Raw genomic sequence first — 13,106 nt, 5'->3', positions numbered from 1 at the left:
CAATGGGCTGTCTAAGCCGTTTGACTTGGTCCTCATGGGTCGGCAGTTCTCACTCCTGCCCACTGCAGGGCTGAGCCCATCATCCCGGGGCCCTCCTCACGGTCCTTAAGACTCTGCCCTGGGGTGGGTGGGGGTCCTGACTTGCCTGGATGTTGAACGAAGGGTTATGGGAACTGGTCTCCACAGAAAGGAGGTGGGGGCACAGGGGAGGGAGCCCTGTGATTGCCTGTGGCACAGTCACTCTCTGGGGTGGTGACACTAACCTCCAGCCCATCCCTTCTCCTGCCCCCCCTTGCCTACTAGCTGGTGCTCCTGGAGCAGCACTCGTGGGACATCGTATAAGCACTTGGACTGGGGGCTCCTCCAACTCATAGTCTCCCGACTCAGCTGCAACTGCCATACCACCGTGCGTCCCACCTGTAACCGTACCGCAGGACCACCAGAAGAGGTGACCTCGTTAGGAGACCAGCCATGGGTCATAGCCACGCGTGCACTGGTCAAGCAGGAGACATCCCCACTCATTTTGCAACTTTAATGTAACACTGATACCAAAACATGAACACACAAGAAAAAGCACACGACGAAAGCAGGAGGAGCAAGGGGAGCTTCGTGTTGCACGGCCCCTCCGACCCACAGGGAGAAAGAAGCGCCTGGAGTTCTACTCAAGAGGGACTCTGCAGCAGCAGTCTGGCTGGGTGAGGAAAATCGCCGCGCTTCCTTAGCGCTGTCTGTAACACGAGGAGCAAGATGAAAACGGATGGGTGGAGACCCACAGCAAGCAGCCAGGGGTACATACAGGGCAACCGGTGTGTTTCTGTGTTTCCACGGGCTCACCGCTGCCCTGCCCCTCGCCTCCCGGCGTCTCCCCCGGCCTCCCCCAGGTCCCCACAGCCCTCCTGCAGGTCTCACGACCCTGTGAAGAGCTTACTGGATCCAGGAGAAGAAGCTGGCGCCAACTCTGGCGGCATTTCTGGTCCGGATGGTGGAGCTGGTGCTGGGGCCATCGAGGATGCTGGTGCTGGCCCCGCCGTTGGTGCCGCTGCTGACACCGGCTCTCCATGTGGCTCTCCTGTTGGCACGGTTGCTATTCAGAATGTACTGATGGTACCTGGCCCAGAACGCAAAGGGGATCCTGGCCCAGGCGTCGCCGAAATCCCCGTCCTCGTCCCAGGTCAGCAGCTCAGACTGTATGTCGTCCCAGCTCCACCGTCCGATCAGAGCTTCGTCCCCGATATTCATCTGGGCCCTCATCTGGGCCCTGGCATGTTCCTCGGCCATTTCCACATCCATCGTCTTGAAAGCATCATCCACAGCCTCCAAGAAGTGAGCCTTCCATTCCCGGGGGTCCCGGTTCTGGTTCTGGGGCGGGAAACAGCAGCCTTAGTGGCAGGCTCAGAGACCCCACAATTCGGGCAGCACCTGCTGCCTGCCACAGCCACCTACACGCTTCAGGAAATGATGACAAAGAGAAAGGACCCTGGGATCGGGCCACATCCGGCACAATTACGACCTCTATGAACTTGTCTTCCTCACTTAGGATGCTTCCTCTCAGCATCAAGACAAGGAGGAAACAAGGCCTGGGAAGTGCCACCCCTGGGCCTGGCACCCAACACAGGTTCTCCGGTACCTGGGCGATGAATCTCAGGACCCTCATCTTGCTGGTCTCGTGGCGGGCTCGCAGGCCCCACAGAAACTCATACTCAGGTGGGCTGCTGTTGGGGATCTTCTTGTACTCCAGGTACCTGAGCGAGAGAGGAAAACGCCCTTGGCTTCTCGCCCAGCAGTGACCCATTGTGGCTGAAGAGGGCCGTCCCGCCCACCGGGGCCAGACCACCCCGGCTCTCATCCTCAGGACCTCCGCCCCCAACAGCCTCACGGTAGGGGTCCACGGCTGGGTGAAGAGGGGACACGTGTAGGGCAGGGCGTAGGCTCACGGGGAGGCCACAAGGGTTGTGCCTCTCATCACCATAGCCCCAGATTCCTGTTGGGTGCGTTGTAAACAGGGGAGCCACTCTTCGGGCCCCCTGCTCTGAGCACACCCCACCGGCGGGCCCCGGAAAGAGGTGCCACAGAAAACGGCGGGAAATTTAGAAAATGAATAAATGAAAGAGTCTGCCAAGAGGAGCTCCACGGCCGTTTCTGCATTCCTGACCCTTCTGTGCCTGTCCACGTGCCTGTCCTGTCTGCCCGCCGGCGTGCCTGCTTGCATGTTCTCTGGGAACCAAGGGCAGACTGGGTCTAGGCCTGAAACCCAGAAGAGCTGGGCACCCGGCCTTACCAGCTGTGGGTCACACTCAGAGACCTCCCTTCTCCGAGCCCCAGGCTCCTCGCTCTACGTGCTACATGGGAAATGCCTGCGGCAGTCTATAGGACAGGTGCTCAGTGACGTGGTGCTCACGTCACACCCACCCTCCACCACACTCCCAGTCAACACGTCCCCCTGACCTCACCGCACCCACCCCCACGCGAACCCGCACCCGAGGGCCCGGGTCCCGCGGGGTTACGAAATGGGATAGGGGCGTCTTCTCCACTAGACCGGCACTCCGAAGTGCGCCAGAGCGACGTGAGGTCAGCTCAGTCAATACTTACTTCTGCTTCACAAAGTCATCGGTGATGAGCTTCCTCAGATCGCCAAGGAACGGGTGCCTCACCCTGGGGGCAAGCAAAGACATCCATGACCAGTGAAGGTGGCAGTGGCAGATGTGGGCAGCAGCATTCCCGGGCACCATCACCGGCTTCCCAGCCCGTGGGAACTGCCTTCCCGGGACAGGGCACACAGCAGAGGCCAGAGGACCCGAGGGAGCCCCTAACTCTCTCTCTCTGAGGTGTCTGTCCTCTGCGGACAGAGCTCCGAGGGGGCGGAGAGGTCGGCATCCCGTGACCTCCTCCATCCCTCTGTTCTCCAGCTAGCCCGGGCCGTCCCGCTCCCTCACAACCCCGCGACCCCCTCTGGGGGAGAACAGCACGCAAGGGCAGGGGCCGAGGAGCCAGTCATACCCAGGGCGCAGTCCCATCTTGCGGAGCGCCTCCCAGAGGACAGCTGCGAGGGGAGATGGGAGACGAGAGATTGGCACCCAAAGATGAGACCGTGGACAAATCCCCACGTGCAGGGCCAGCACTCACCCTCACTGGCACGGTTGCCATTCATGAAGATGACGCCCAGAATCACCAAGAGGAGACTCAGCCGGGGAGTGTCCTTGGTCCTACAGGAGGAGAAAGAGGGAAGGGATGCTGTGCAGAGGCCACTGTCCTCAATGATGCAGCCAGCTCACCATCCGGAGGGGAAATGCTTCCCAGGACATGCAGGGCCTGCTGCCCCACCGATCACAGACAATTCGTACCCCGCAGAGAGAGACTTAACCACCGCCCGTAACACGGGCATCTGATACCTTCCCTCCCCGGGGTTCCACAGCAGCATGGGGCGGGTCAGGGAGCGCAAACTGGGCAAGTGGCCACAGGGTGTCCAGAGGCACCTTCAGGTGGGCCATGCCCACCTCAGGATCTGCACTCAGCAGGAACCTCTCCCTGGAGGGCCACCCTGCTAAGCCCAGGCCCGAAGACCTGCAGGAAACCGCCTTCCTGGGGCCCCAGGGCCCAAATCCTGAAAGCAGCAAGGTCTTGCCCCGGGACACTACCCAGTTCATCCAGCGGGCCCTGGGCACTGTGACCTCAGAGGGAGGGCCCTGTGGGGCCACCCAGCCCTGCGTTCCTGTACCCTCAGAGGATGCGGACAGGGACGGGGCATCCCCGAGGAGGTTACCACACTCTTTCCCCTCCTTACTTCCCCAGGAGGCGAGCTGAAGAATCCCGGGTGCAGATGAGAATGTAGAGGTGCTCCTCCTTGTCGATCTCCTTCAGGTGGATCCCAAACTTCTGTGTGGCGAGAAAACAGAGTGAGATCTCACCCCCCGCTGGGCATCGTGCAGCCAGTCCAGCCCCAGTCAGATGTGTCCTCCTCCCCGGATCCAAACCTGCGTGTGGGGGCGGGAGGGGACAGGCACCAAGGGCTTCCCTGAGGAAGCTCTGAGGCTGACACAGGCGAGGAGACCCACCACAGGAGACAGACGCTCAGAGTAGGGTCTGGGAAGGGGCAGGTGTCGTCCTGCGGGGGCAGTGGAAACTCACAGGTGGAGGGCTAGCGGAGGTCCCCAGAGCAGGCAGGTGGGAACTGGGCCTCCAGGGGCCTCAGGCCATCCCACCGCTCCACAGCTCTAATCTCCAGCTCCGCGCAGAGCAGTTTCTGTCCCTGCACCCACCTTTTCCAGAGTGTAGGTGGCTCTTTCAATGATCTCAGGGAAATGCTCGTCATATTCCCGGATGACGTCCTTCACCATGTCTGCGGGAGCGGGAGAGTCAGGGAAGGCACCTGGGCTGAGCAGGGGCCTCAGTGCTGAGGGCCCTCAGCCTGTCGTGCTCAAGGCAGCCGGTTGGGACCCTGCTCCGCTGCTCACCTGAACGCTTGATGGGGATCTTCTTGTAGTCCTTAATCATTAGGTATTTCACCAGCTTATTTGCCTGCAGAAGGAGGAACGTGGGGGACACATCAAGGCACAGGTGGCTGCAGAGTGCAGCAGCCCGTGGGGTAGGAGAGGAGGGTGACAGCGAGTGTGGACCTCTTCTCTTACCCTCTCTTGCAGAAGGGTCACGTTGCGGGGGGGCAAGCACAGGACGTGCCTCGAGGGTATCTGGGACCTTGGGGCCATCGGGGGCCGAGGGGCCGATGGAGCCCTCGCCATCGATGGGGGCTGCGATGCTCTCCAGCTCGGTGGGACCGCAGGGGGCTCTCTCTCCTCCTCGCTGCTCTCATATTCGTCGTCCAGGTGCTTGGACTGTATCATGTGAGAGACAAGGAGACAGGTGGGACTTGCGGACTCCCGGTGCCAAAGCACCACCGCGCACGTACCTTCCCCCCAGTGGGTGCTTGGTGGCAAGAGTAGTACGAGCAGTGAAGAAGTAGGAGCAGTGGCTGGCGACTGCTGAGAGCTTGCTAAGTGCCAGGCTCTGAGCCAGCCTCTTCTCCCACCAGCCCCAAGGGCTGGAACTACTGTGGAGTCAAAACATACTCAACAGACTCAGTGCTGCACAAACGTGGACAAAGGCGGGATGAGAGTAGGGGGAGGGTGCTGAGGACAGGAGAGGAGAGGAGAGAGGGGAGAGAAGAGGCAAGGCGGAGGTGCAAGGGGCTGTGCCCACGGCAGGAGAGTCCTCACCTTCTTTGTCCTCTTGCCTCCCATCCTGGCCCAGGGCTCAGCACTGTGCTGGGCAGTGGCAGCTGCCCCCTCCTGCTCCGGGATGCTCGCGGCCACCTTGGCCTTGGCGGCTGCCGCAGCCGCTGCCGCCACATTCTGAGGCTCCACCCACCGAGTCTTGGCCAGCGCCTTCCCAGACTTGGTGGTCTTGGGCCGGGTGGCTGACCCCTCCCTGGCGGGTGCCGCCTGGGACACACCGGAGGCAGCACTGGGGCCCTCTGTGGGGGCCTCTTGGGCCGGGGCAGGTCTCTTGGGACGGGGGAAGGCCATGCCACTGACACCTGCCGGCTGGCTGAAATCAAAGACATCCTTCTGGCCCAGGATGTCTGTCTGGGTTCGGGTGGCCTCCGTCTCGCTGGCACTTGGAGCCTGAGAGAAAGCACAGGCGGTACTAGGGCCCTCTGCGGCAGCTTCCTGGGCCTCAGAGGCTGTCTGCGGCGGTGCCGAGGTGGCTGGTGCCCCAGGGGCGACCTCCTCACTGGCGACTGACGTCTGGGAGGTCTGCGGAGAGGTCTGCGGAGAGGCGAGGCTTGTCTCGGGGGTGGCCCCCTGAGCCTCGGCAGGTGTCACTGGCTGGGTGTCCTCTCCTAGGGCCTGCTGCGTGGCCCTCAGCTGGCTAGCGATCGCCTGATTGAAGGATCTGCGGGCGGCCGCGGCAGCGGCCCGGGCGGCTCGGTTGGAGGCGGCAGAGCGGGCTACGTTGGCGGCGCGGGCCTCCGTCTCATTGGCAAGGGTGTCCGGATCCAGCTGCAAGGCCTCCACCAGTGTCTGGGCCAGCACAGGGTTTTCCAGTTCCCAGGGCTCATTCTGCAAGGCCAGAGGAGCGGGGCACAGAGGGGAGGGCACACGACAACTCTACACACTGGCATGGTGCTTCCCCGGTGGCCCGGCCTCCTCCCCGCACCTGGCCCTGGCCACCCCTGAGCACGAAGGTCGGGGAAGGTTTGGGAAAGCTGGCCATGCCTTGCCGACCCCGACCTCCCCTGCATCCACCCTCCTGCACGGGGGACGAGGCCCGGGGCAAGCAGCTGCCCAGGGCAAGAAGGGGCCTCACCGCTAAGAGGCGAAAGCCTGAACCCAAGCTCCCGAAGGCTCTGAGCAGATGGATGTCAAAGCTGGTGAGGGTGCCATAGCCGCCGAAAGCACCAAATTCTTCGTAGTCGTTGCCTCCGACCATCTCCTCCTCCCTCGCTCGCTCGCTCCCCTCATCCATGTCTTCGGCGTTGGAGTTTTCCGATTGCCCGCTGTAGCTTCTCTCAGCCATGCCCTGGGTCCCAAGCAGGAGACAGTTCAGCCTGAGAGGGAGGGAGAGGCAGCTTCAGCGGGAGGGTGCGGGATTCAGTGGCAGGCGGGATCTCTCGCGAGGTGAGGGGAGGCAATCATCAGGTTACCAAGCAGTACTAGGCAGCACAAGGAGAAGGAGGTGGAGGTGGAGGTGGCGGTGGCGCGGTGGCGCGGTGGCGCGGCGGCGGTGGCGGTGGCGTGGGGTGGCGTGGGGTGGAGTGGGGTGGGGTGGGGTGGTGGGGTCTGACGGGGTAGCCGCGGTCAGGGGCAGAGCCCTAGGAGACGGATATAGGAGACCCCGTGCTGAAAGGGGAGTGGAGCACCCGCAGGCTCCCCGTCCCCGTGGATAGGTTTGAACGTTTGAATCGGGGTTGCACTGGAGGGCTCCGGTCCCAAGAGTCCCGAAGGGGATGCGTTCAGAGAGGGAGAAACAAAGGGCTCGGGCTTAAGGGCCGGAGCCGGGGACCACGACCAAGGGGGAGCAAATGCGAGGGCTCAGACAAGGGAGACAGCCGAAAGCTCCGCGAAACCGAATCCCGGGGACCTTGTGGCCAGGTCCCGACGGGGGCGGAGGGGGGGATTCAGCTGATTCCGGTCTAGGCTGAGCTCGGAATGGATGGCCAGGGCTGGATGGTGGATGCGATGAGGGCCTTGGACCGAGGCGAGGTTCCAACTGGAGCCCTGGAGAGCTCGAGTCCAAGGGCCCGGACTCCAGGAAGGGGGCAAGCGGTCAGCTCCTCCGGAGTAATCTAGGAGTGCTGGGGGTGGGGGTGGGGCCTCGGACCTAAGGAAGCTGAGCTCTGAGCACACGGGTCTGCCCCAGGGGTGGGGATCACGGGCTCTGGTGCCAGTAGGCTCGGATCTGGGAGAACGGGTGTGATGGTCACAGCGGGGGTGCTCCCATCTCCACCTCGGGTCTAATGGGGTTCCGGTTCGGAGCGCTCCGGCTTTGTTCAGATCCGGAGGGCGGGGGCAGGGCGCAGCGTGTCGGGTTGCACTCGCCCTCGCCGGGTCCCGTCTGGGGCTGGATCCTTACCTTCGCCGGGGCTCCAATGGCGTCCGTCCTCAGCACCAGGAACCCCGCAGCCGCACCCTCGCCTACTGCTGCCAGCACAGCAGCTCGGACCACCCCGCCCCTTTTCTCCGCGCACCCCGGGCGGCTGGGGAGCCTGCGCATGCGCGGACCCCTCCAGCCCGCCCGCTTTCCCAACAAAAGCCCTTTCCTCCGGGTCCCCAGTGCGCATGCGATTCCGCGGGTGGGTGGGTGGGCGGCCGGCGCGGTGGGGGTCTTCTTCCCGCCAGATGCCCCTTCACCCCTCCTCCTCCGACCGCAGGAGAGCTCACCCATACCCGGCACTACAGCTCCACCGACCCACGCTTCTGCCCTCGGTCCACCTCCCCCCCACCACCACCAGCACCGCTATTGCACAATGCTTCTCACTCCTGCCCTTTCACCCAAGCTCCTCCAGCCTGGTCTTGGACACTCTCTGCCCCATTTCCTCCACGTGTCGCCTTTGGCCACGTTAAAGAGGTCTCTCGCTGGGTCTCTCACTGCAACAAGTGGAAACCCTCGACCTGCGACCTGCGGGGCCGGGAAACCGTAATGGCCAGAGGATGGAAGCGCCCCTCGCGCTGCCCTCCACGACCATCTCCAGGGCCCCCAGACACTTCTGAGTCCATCTGCCCCCTCAACTGCCTTTTATGCAGCTTTGCAGGTCACAGCGGGATCCCTTGCCCGGCCTGCGTTCCTCTCTCAGCAGCTCTGGCAGGTGCATGGGAGCCTCCCCCTCTCACAGACCAGGAAGCCCGGGCACAGCCAGACACGGTGCAAGCACCAGACAAGTCCCCGGAGCCAGTAAACAGAACATGCACAATTCGGGCCCGGTTCTTTCTCGGCGCAAAGTCCCTGTTGTGCTCGTGCAGGCCTGGGAACCTAGGCACCCTCCTCTCCTCCGTTGGAGAGATACGCTCCCCCACCCCCACATCTGCCCCGAAGGAGCAAGGCTTGTGCTCTGGGGGACCTAAGCTCATGCCCTGAGCTCTGTGTGGGCCCATCCGACCTTGCGGGTCGGCTCTCTGCTACCACTGCCGAGCCTCTTGCCTATGAGTGACACCCTCACGCTGCCTTCACGGGGACCTTCCTGGTGCCATGCGGGAGCTGCCAAGACCAGCGGGCGCTTCTTTGTCGGCCTGTGCCATGGCAAGCCCTGGTTCGGAACCAATGTCTGCCTGCCCCCTTCCAGGCCCGGGCTGGTCTTGCAGAAAAGAGCTGGGCACAGCCTGCCCGCCCCCCTGGCCCGGCCCCCGCCCCTGCCGTGGGAGCCCGCTGGAGTCACCAGAGCCTCCTGAGCCAGGCTCCCTGATGTGCGAATTAGGAAGCACAGAGTGGGTCCTGCCCAAGGACGTAGGGGCTGCTGTGCTTCCAGGACGACCCGGAGAAACTGCTTTGGAGGCAGAAAATGCAAAGGCCCCATCTCAGGTTGGAATGCAACTCTTCTTTTCGCAAGAGGAAAACATGGGCCTTCATTTCCGTTCTGTATGACACCGAGCCTTCAGAGGGAAGGAAGACCCAGAGGAACAGGGAGAACTGGGTATGTGGGGGAACTATCTTGCAGAAGTATGGGTGCAGGACCAAACGGTGTAACAGGATGCTATTTAAAGGAGCAGAACCTCGGAAGGCCTGCCTGCTGGGAATTTTTTCTGTGTCCCTGGGTGACATTCGCTTCTTCAGGGTAGGGGAAGGACCCCTCTGGAATGGTGGTCTGACGGTCTAATTTAGGGGAGCTTTGGAGATTCTTTGAGGGCCGGCTTCAGGGGAGAAGGGTGGGAGAGGTTCAGAGAGTCTTTCCTCCTTCTGCTATTTCCTCAGATGCCAAGGTGCCCGTACCCTGGGGCAGGGTGTCGTGAACCCCATCATTCATCCTGCCTGAAACCTCCCCAGGAATTTGCACCACCCATCAGCTGGGTGGGTGGCTTGTCTCCTAAGCCATAGGACCGGTCTCTCCCGGTCGGGTCGGTCCAGCAGTGCATCCAGGCACAAGAGGTGGCGTCACAGGTGGGCTTCCACCGCAGTGGGCCTCTAAGGTGGCGTGATCCATCAGGCGTCCAGTAACCGGCATTGCTATGGAAACAAAGGAGGAGCAGAGGTTCATGGTCAGAACAAATTCCATTTCTGAGTCCAGAGGGCAGTCGGCCAGGGAGATTTCTGGGTTGGAGTGTGAAGCATCTTCAAGGGAAGCGAAGGCAGGCAACGGCCACCGGACAGATTTCCCTGATCCGCGGTGTGCCTCAGGTGTTGCAGTGAACTGTCTGAGTTGGCCCGTTCAGCAGCAGGTACAAAGGTTGTCCATGCAGAAGCTGCTGTGGTGATTTCTCTGGCTTCTACAAGGAGAATCTGTTGGACGCTTACTCTGTCTCAGGCACTGTCACGAGCACCTGACATCTTGATATTTTCGTGTAGTAGCTCTCTGAATCCTCACAAATGTCTCTTGTGATAAGACAAACGTTTGCCCGTCCCCGTTTCATAGACGAGAACGCCCAAGCACAGACTAACCTGCCCAAGGTCCCCGGGGTAGCAAGGCATGGAGGCCTTGACTGTATAGACTGTAAGAGCTGGTGGAAGAAAACAAGAGTTCTCACGGTATTACCTCTAAGTGGCTCTAACTTTGTGAACCGGTGACTTTACCTTACAATTAAGCTTGTTTTTCACTGATACACGGAAACTTAGAAGACATGCGTCTCAGTGGGACACCGTGTGATGTTCTGATAGTTGTACACGTTGTAGAATGTGTACTTTCCCTTAATTCATTTTAACCCACACATAAGCCATAGAAATGGCACATGTTGATGTGTTACTGTGCAACGTTTACATGCGCACGTGGTACTTCTCTTTCTGCGCCTGGCTGATTTCCCTGAACATAGCAATGTCCCACCGCAAATGACAGGATTTCATTTTTTATGTCTGCATAGTATTCCCTTTTTTATATGTACCACCTCGTCGTTATCCGTCCATCCTTTGGTGAACACTCGGGTTGTTTCCATTTCACTTCTTTTGTGCATTATTTATTCATTTGTTTTCGTGCTGAGAAACAAAACCACATGTTATATTTATTGTGTATAACATGTGGTTTTGAACTTCTTAAACTTTGAGGAATGCTGGGCAAGCAGTTTGTGGAATTGCAGAACCAGATCCTGACCTCTTTAGTTTCCCTCTCTCAGAAACCCCTTTCCTGTGTGGTAGCCTTACCATATAATTTTTCTGTTTATATCTATTTAAGTGGTAGGCAAAATGTTGATTGTTGTTATATCATCCTGCTTGTAAACATAAGGATCTTTCCTATTTCTTATTTTATCTCACTGTGCCTTGTGCTTTTTAGATGTATCATTGTTGCTATGCATATGTGGACAATTTAAGTTCTTATGACAGAAATCATATGGTTTTTAACATTTTACTTTTTTGTTCCCCTAAGTTTGAATAAACATTTTTTCCTATCAAATGTAATCAATTCCCATTTACATTGTCTGAAAAATTGGTGCATGATATTTTCTATGATCATTTAGAAAAGTGTTCGTGGGGAAGTACTTAGAGTAAATACAGGAATAATATATTTATTGTAGGAATAAATACAGAAGGAAAAAAATATGCTAGATTTTCAGTGACATATTGTTAAGAATTACAATACAAAGGCTACCAGGGAGATGGAGCTATTTCTTCCCTATTCATTCCTGGGGAAGTTCTATCCTATTTGATCTTTATGGTGTTTCCTTTCCTTTTCTGCATTCACAAAAAAATGCCATCAGTGTTAATTTGAATCCCTAGATACATGGTGATGCCAAAACAGGACCCTTAGCACCTGGAAGATCTGTTTTTGGTAGGACAGAGAAGGCCTCTTGAACTCATAGTTTCCCTTATACCTGTTTTTCCTTAGAGGCTCATGCAGCAAACTCAGGTAGCAGTAAGTCAGTATTCTGGCTCTTAAATGGGTTTCACAGTACACAGAGTAGCATCATTCAGACTTCTTTAACTCTCGATAGTTTGACCTTGTTATTTAGATGGTACAAATTGCAAACACTTCTCATGGGCAACTCAATGATTCTTTCTATTCCTCAGTTATCCCCCTTGTAGTTAGAACTGGTCACTCCAGTATGAATCTGACCTAACTTCCAAGTACATATATGAATGTACTACAGTGAATTTCGCCATTATGTACATCCATAAGACACTAATTTTAAAAATGTAAACAAATAGCAGAAAGATTTGTACAGTAGAGGAAAGGGAGTAGGGAAGAGGGAGGATTTGGAAGGTAAATGTTAAGTACTGGAGACTGAATTGGAGCAAATCAGATTCCACATATTTATGTCAAAATGAATCCTATTGTTACGTATAACTAATGTGAACCAATAAAAATGAAATATACAGAAACAACATTATTTAAAAGAGGAATTGGGAACTTCAGATCGTCTTCAGCTATTAATCACACATATCTAACTTATTGCTTGCTAACTTTCCTTGCATATAATATTATTTTATGCACATCCATCCACCACTTACTCTATCAACTCACCCATCCTGTCGGTTTGGTTTTTCAACTTATTTATCCATTCCTCTAATAAACATAATTGTGAGATTAATATATAAAGGTCACTGGGTTAGGTCTTCAGGATATACAATGGAGAATAAAGCAGGTATTAGTACCTTTCACCTTGGGGCTTCCACTGGAATCTGGAAACATGGTGGCATGATGGTTGGCATGATGGAAACATGAGGCAGGATGGTTGCAAGATCAAGGCCAGCCTCAGGAACTTAGTGAGACCCTGTCTCAAAAGAAAAAATAAAAAAGGCTAGACATATAGCTTAATGGTTAAGCACCCTGGGTTCAATCCCTGGTATGTATAAATAAATAAATAAATAAATGTTGGTATGAAAGTTTGTTGTAGCTGTGATTAATTCTATAATCACTTGTCTTAAGGATGTTATCTTTGATAATCAGAGTAGGCCTCATCCAATCAATTAAAAGACCTTAAGAGCAAATCTGAAAGTTCCCTGGGAAAAAATAATCCCAGCTGTGGACTTCCAACTTCAGCTTCTGCCTGAGAGTTTGAGCCCACCCTTTCTTATCACCAGTCCTATGGCTTTCAGACTTACCTAGTCAGTCCACACAATTGTGGGAGCCAATTTCTTGCAATAAATCATCATGTGTATATTTAACATTTAACACATTAATGATATTAACATACATTTATGTATGTATATATCCATATATATATATATATAGACAGTAACAATAGAATATACACACATATATTTTATAGGTCATATTCAATTATTCTATATGTATTCTGTATATTAGCACTCTGTATACATATATATGTATACATGTATGTATGTGTGTGTGTGCATATATGTGTGTGTGTGTGTGTGTGTGTGTGTGTGTGTGTGTATTCTTCTAGTACTATCTTTCAGGTATAACTGCTGATACAAAAGCCATTCCAATCAATAGTAGCCTTTGTGTCCATTTAAAAATTCATCCCCCATCACAATGTAACCAGTGATTCGCTGGTAGCTTAAGGTTC

General features: G+C 56.2%; 1 protein-coding gene and 1 non-coding gene across 4 annotated transcripts; both read right to left on the bottom strand.

Annotated features, from left to right (window-relative positions):
• Positions 1-517: 517 nt before the first annotated feature.
• Positions 518-7,910, bottom strand: LOC124972316 (melanoma-associated antigen D4). 3 transcript variants are annotated; one of them, XM_047536606.1, is made up of 13 exons: positions 7,570-7,843; positions 6,304-6,516; positions 5,211-6,056; positions 4,626-4,829; positions 4,452-4,515; positions 4,257-4,336; positions 3,782-3,873; positions 3,124-3,203; positions 2,998-3,040; positions 2,590-2,652; positions 1,628-1,742; positions 929-1,359; positions 518-728 (listed from the first exon to the last, which is right to left on the bottom strand). In XM_047536606.1, exons 1-13 carry the CDS (start codon positions 7,708-7,710, stop codon positions 719-721), a joined length of 2,382 nt encoding a protein of 793 aa, XP_047392562.1. In that variant the 5' UTR covers positions 7,711-7,843; the 3' UTR covers positions 518-718. The 3 variants fall into 3 exon arrangements, with proteins under 3 accessions (XP_047392562.1, XP_047392564.1, XP_047392563.1); XM_047536608.1 differs by having other exon boundaries at positions 6,304-6,544; positions 7,570-7,694; XM_047536607.1 differs by lacking the exon at positions 518-728 and having other exon boundaries at positions 925-1,359; positions 7,570-7,910.
• Positions 1,914-2,042, bottom strand: LOC124972764 (small nucleolar RNA SNORA11). Its single transcript, XR_007106540.1, has one exon. It is a non-coding gene; the product is annotated as a small nucleolar RNA SNORA11 (small nucleolar RNA).
• Positions 7,911-13,106: the final 5,196 nt, after the last annotated feature.

Source organism: Sciurus carolinensis, chromosome X, assembly GCF_902686445.1.
Source record: "Sciurus carolinensis chromosome X, mSciCar1.2, whole genome shotgun sequence".
NCBI lineage: Eukaryota > Metazoa > Chordata > Mammalia > Rodentia > Sciuridae > Sciurus > Sciurus carolinensis.
The sequence above is the reverse complement of the archived record's forward strand: the minus strand, read 5'-3'. Positions and strand labels throughout refer to the sequence as shown.

What these genes read in the sequence shown, in the direction of transcription:
- LOC124972316 (XM_047536607.1), bottom strand. Translation starts at nt 7,881, where the DNA reads ATGGGTGAGCTCTCCTGCGGTCGGAGGAGGAGGGGTGAAGGGGCATCT. An exon ending in TGACCCTTCTGCAAGAGAGG is followed by an intron (nt 4,516 to 4,625) that starts GTAAGAGAAGAG and finishes CTCCTTCTGCAG; the next exon opens with GCAAATAAGCTGGTGAAATA. An exon ending in GATCCCCATCAAGCGTTCAG is followed by an intron (nt 4,337 to 4,451) that starts GTGAGCAGCGGA and finishes CCGCTCCCGCAG; the next exon opens with ACATGGTGAAGGACGTCATC.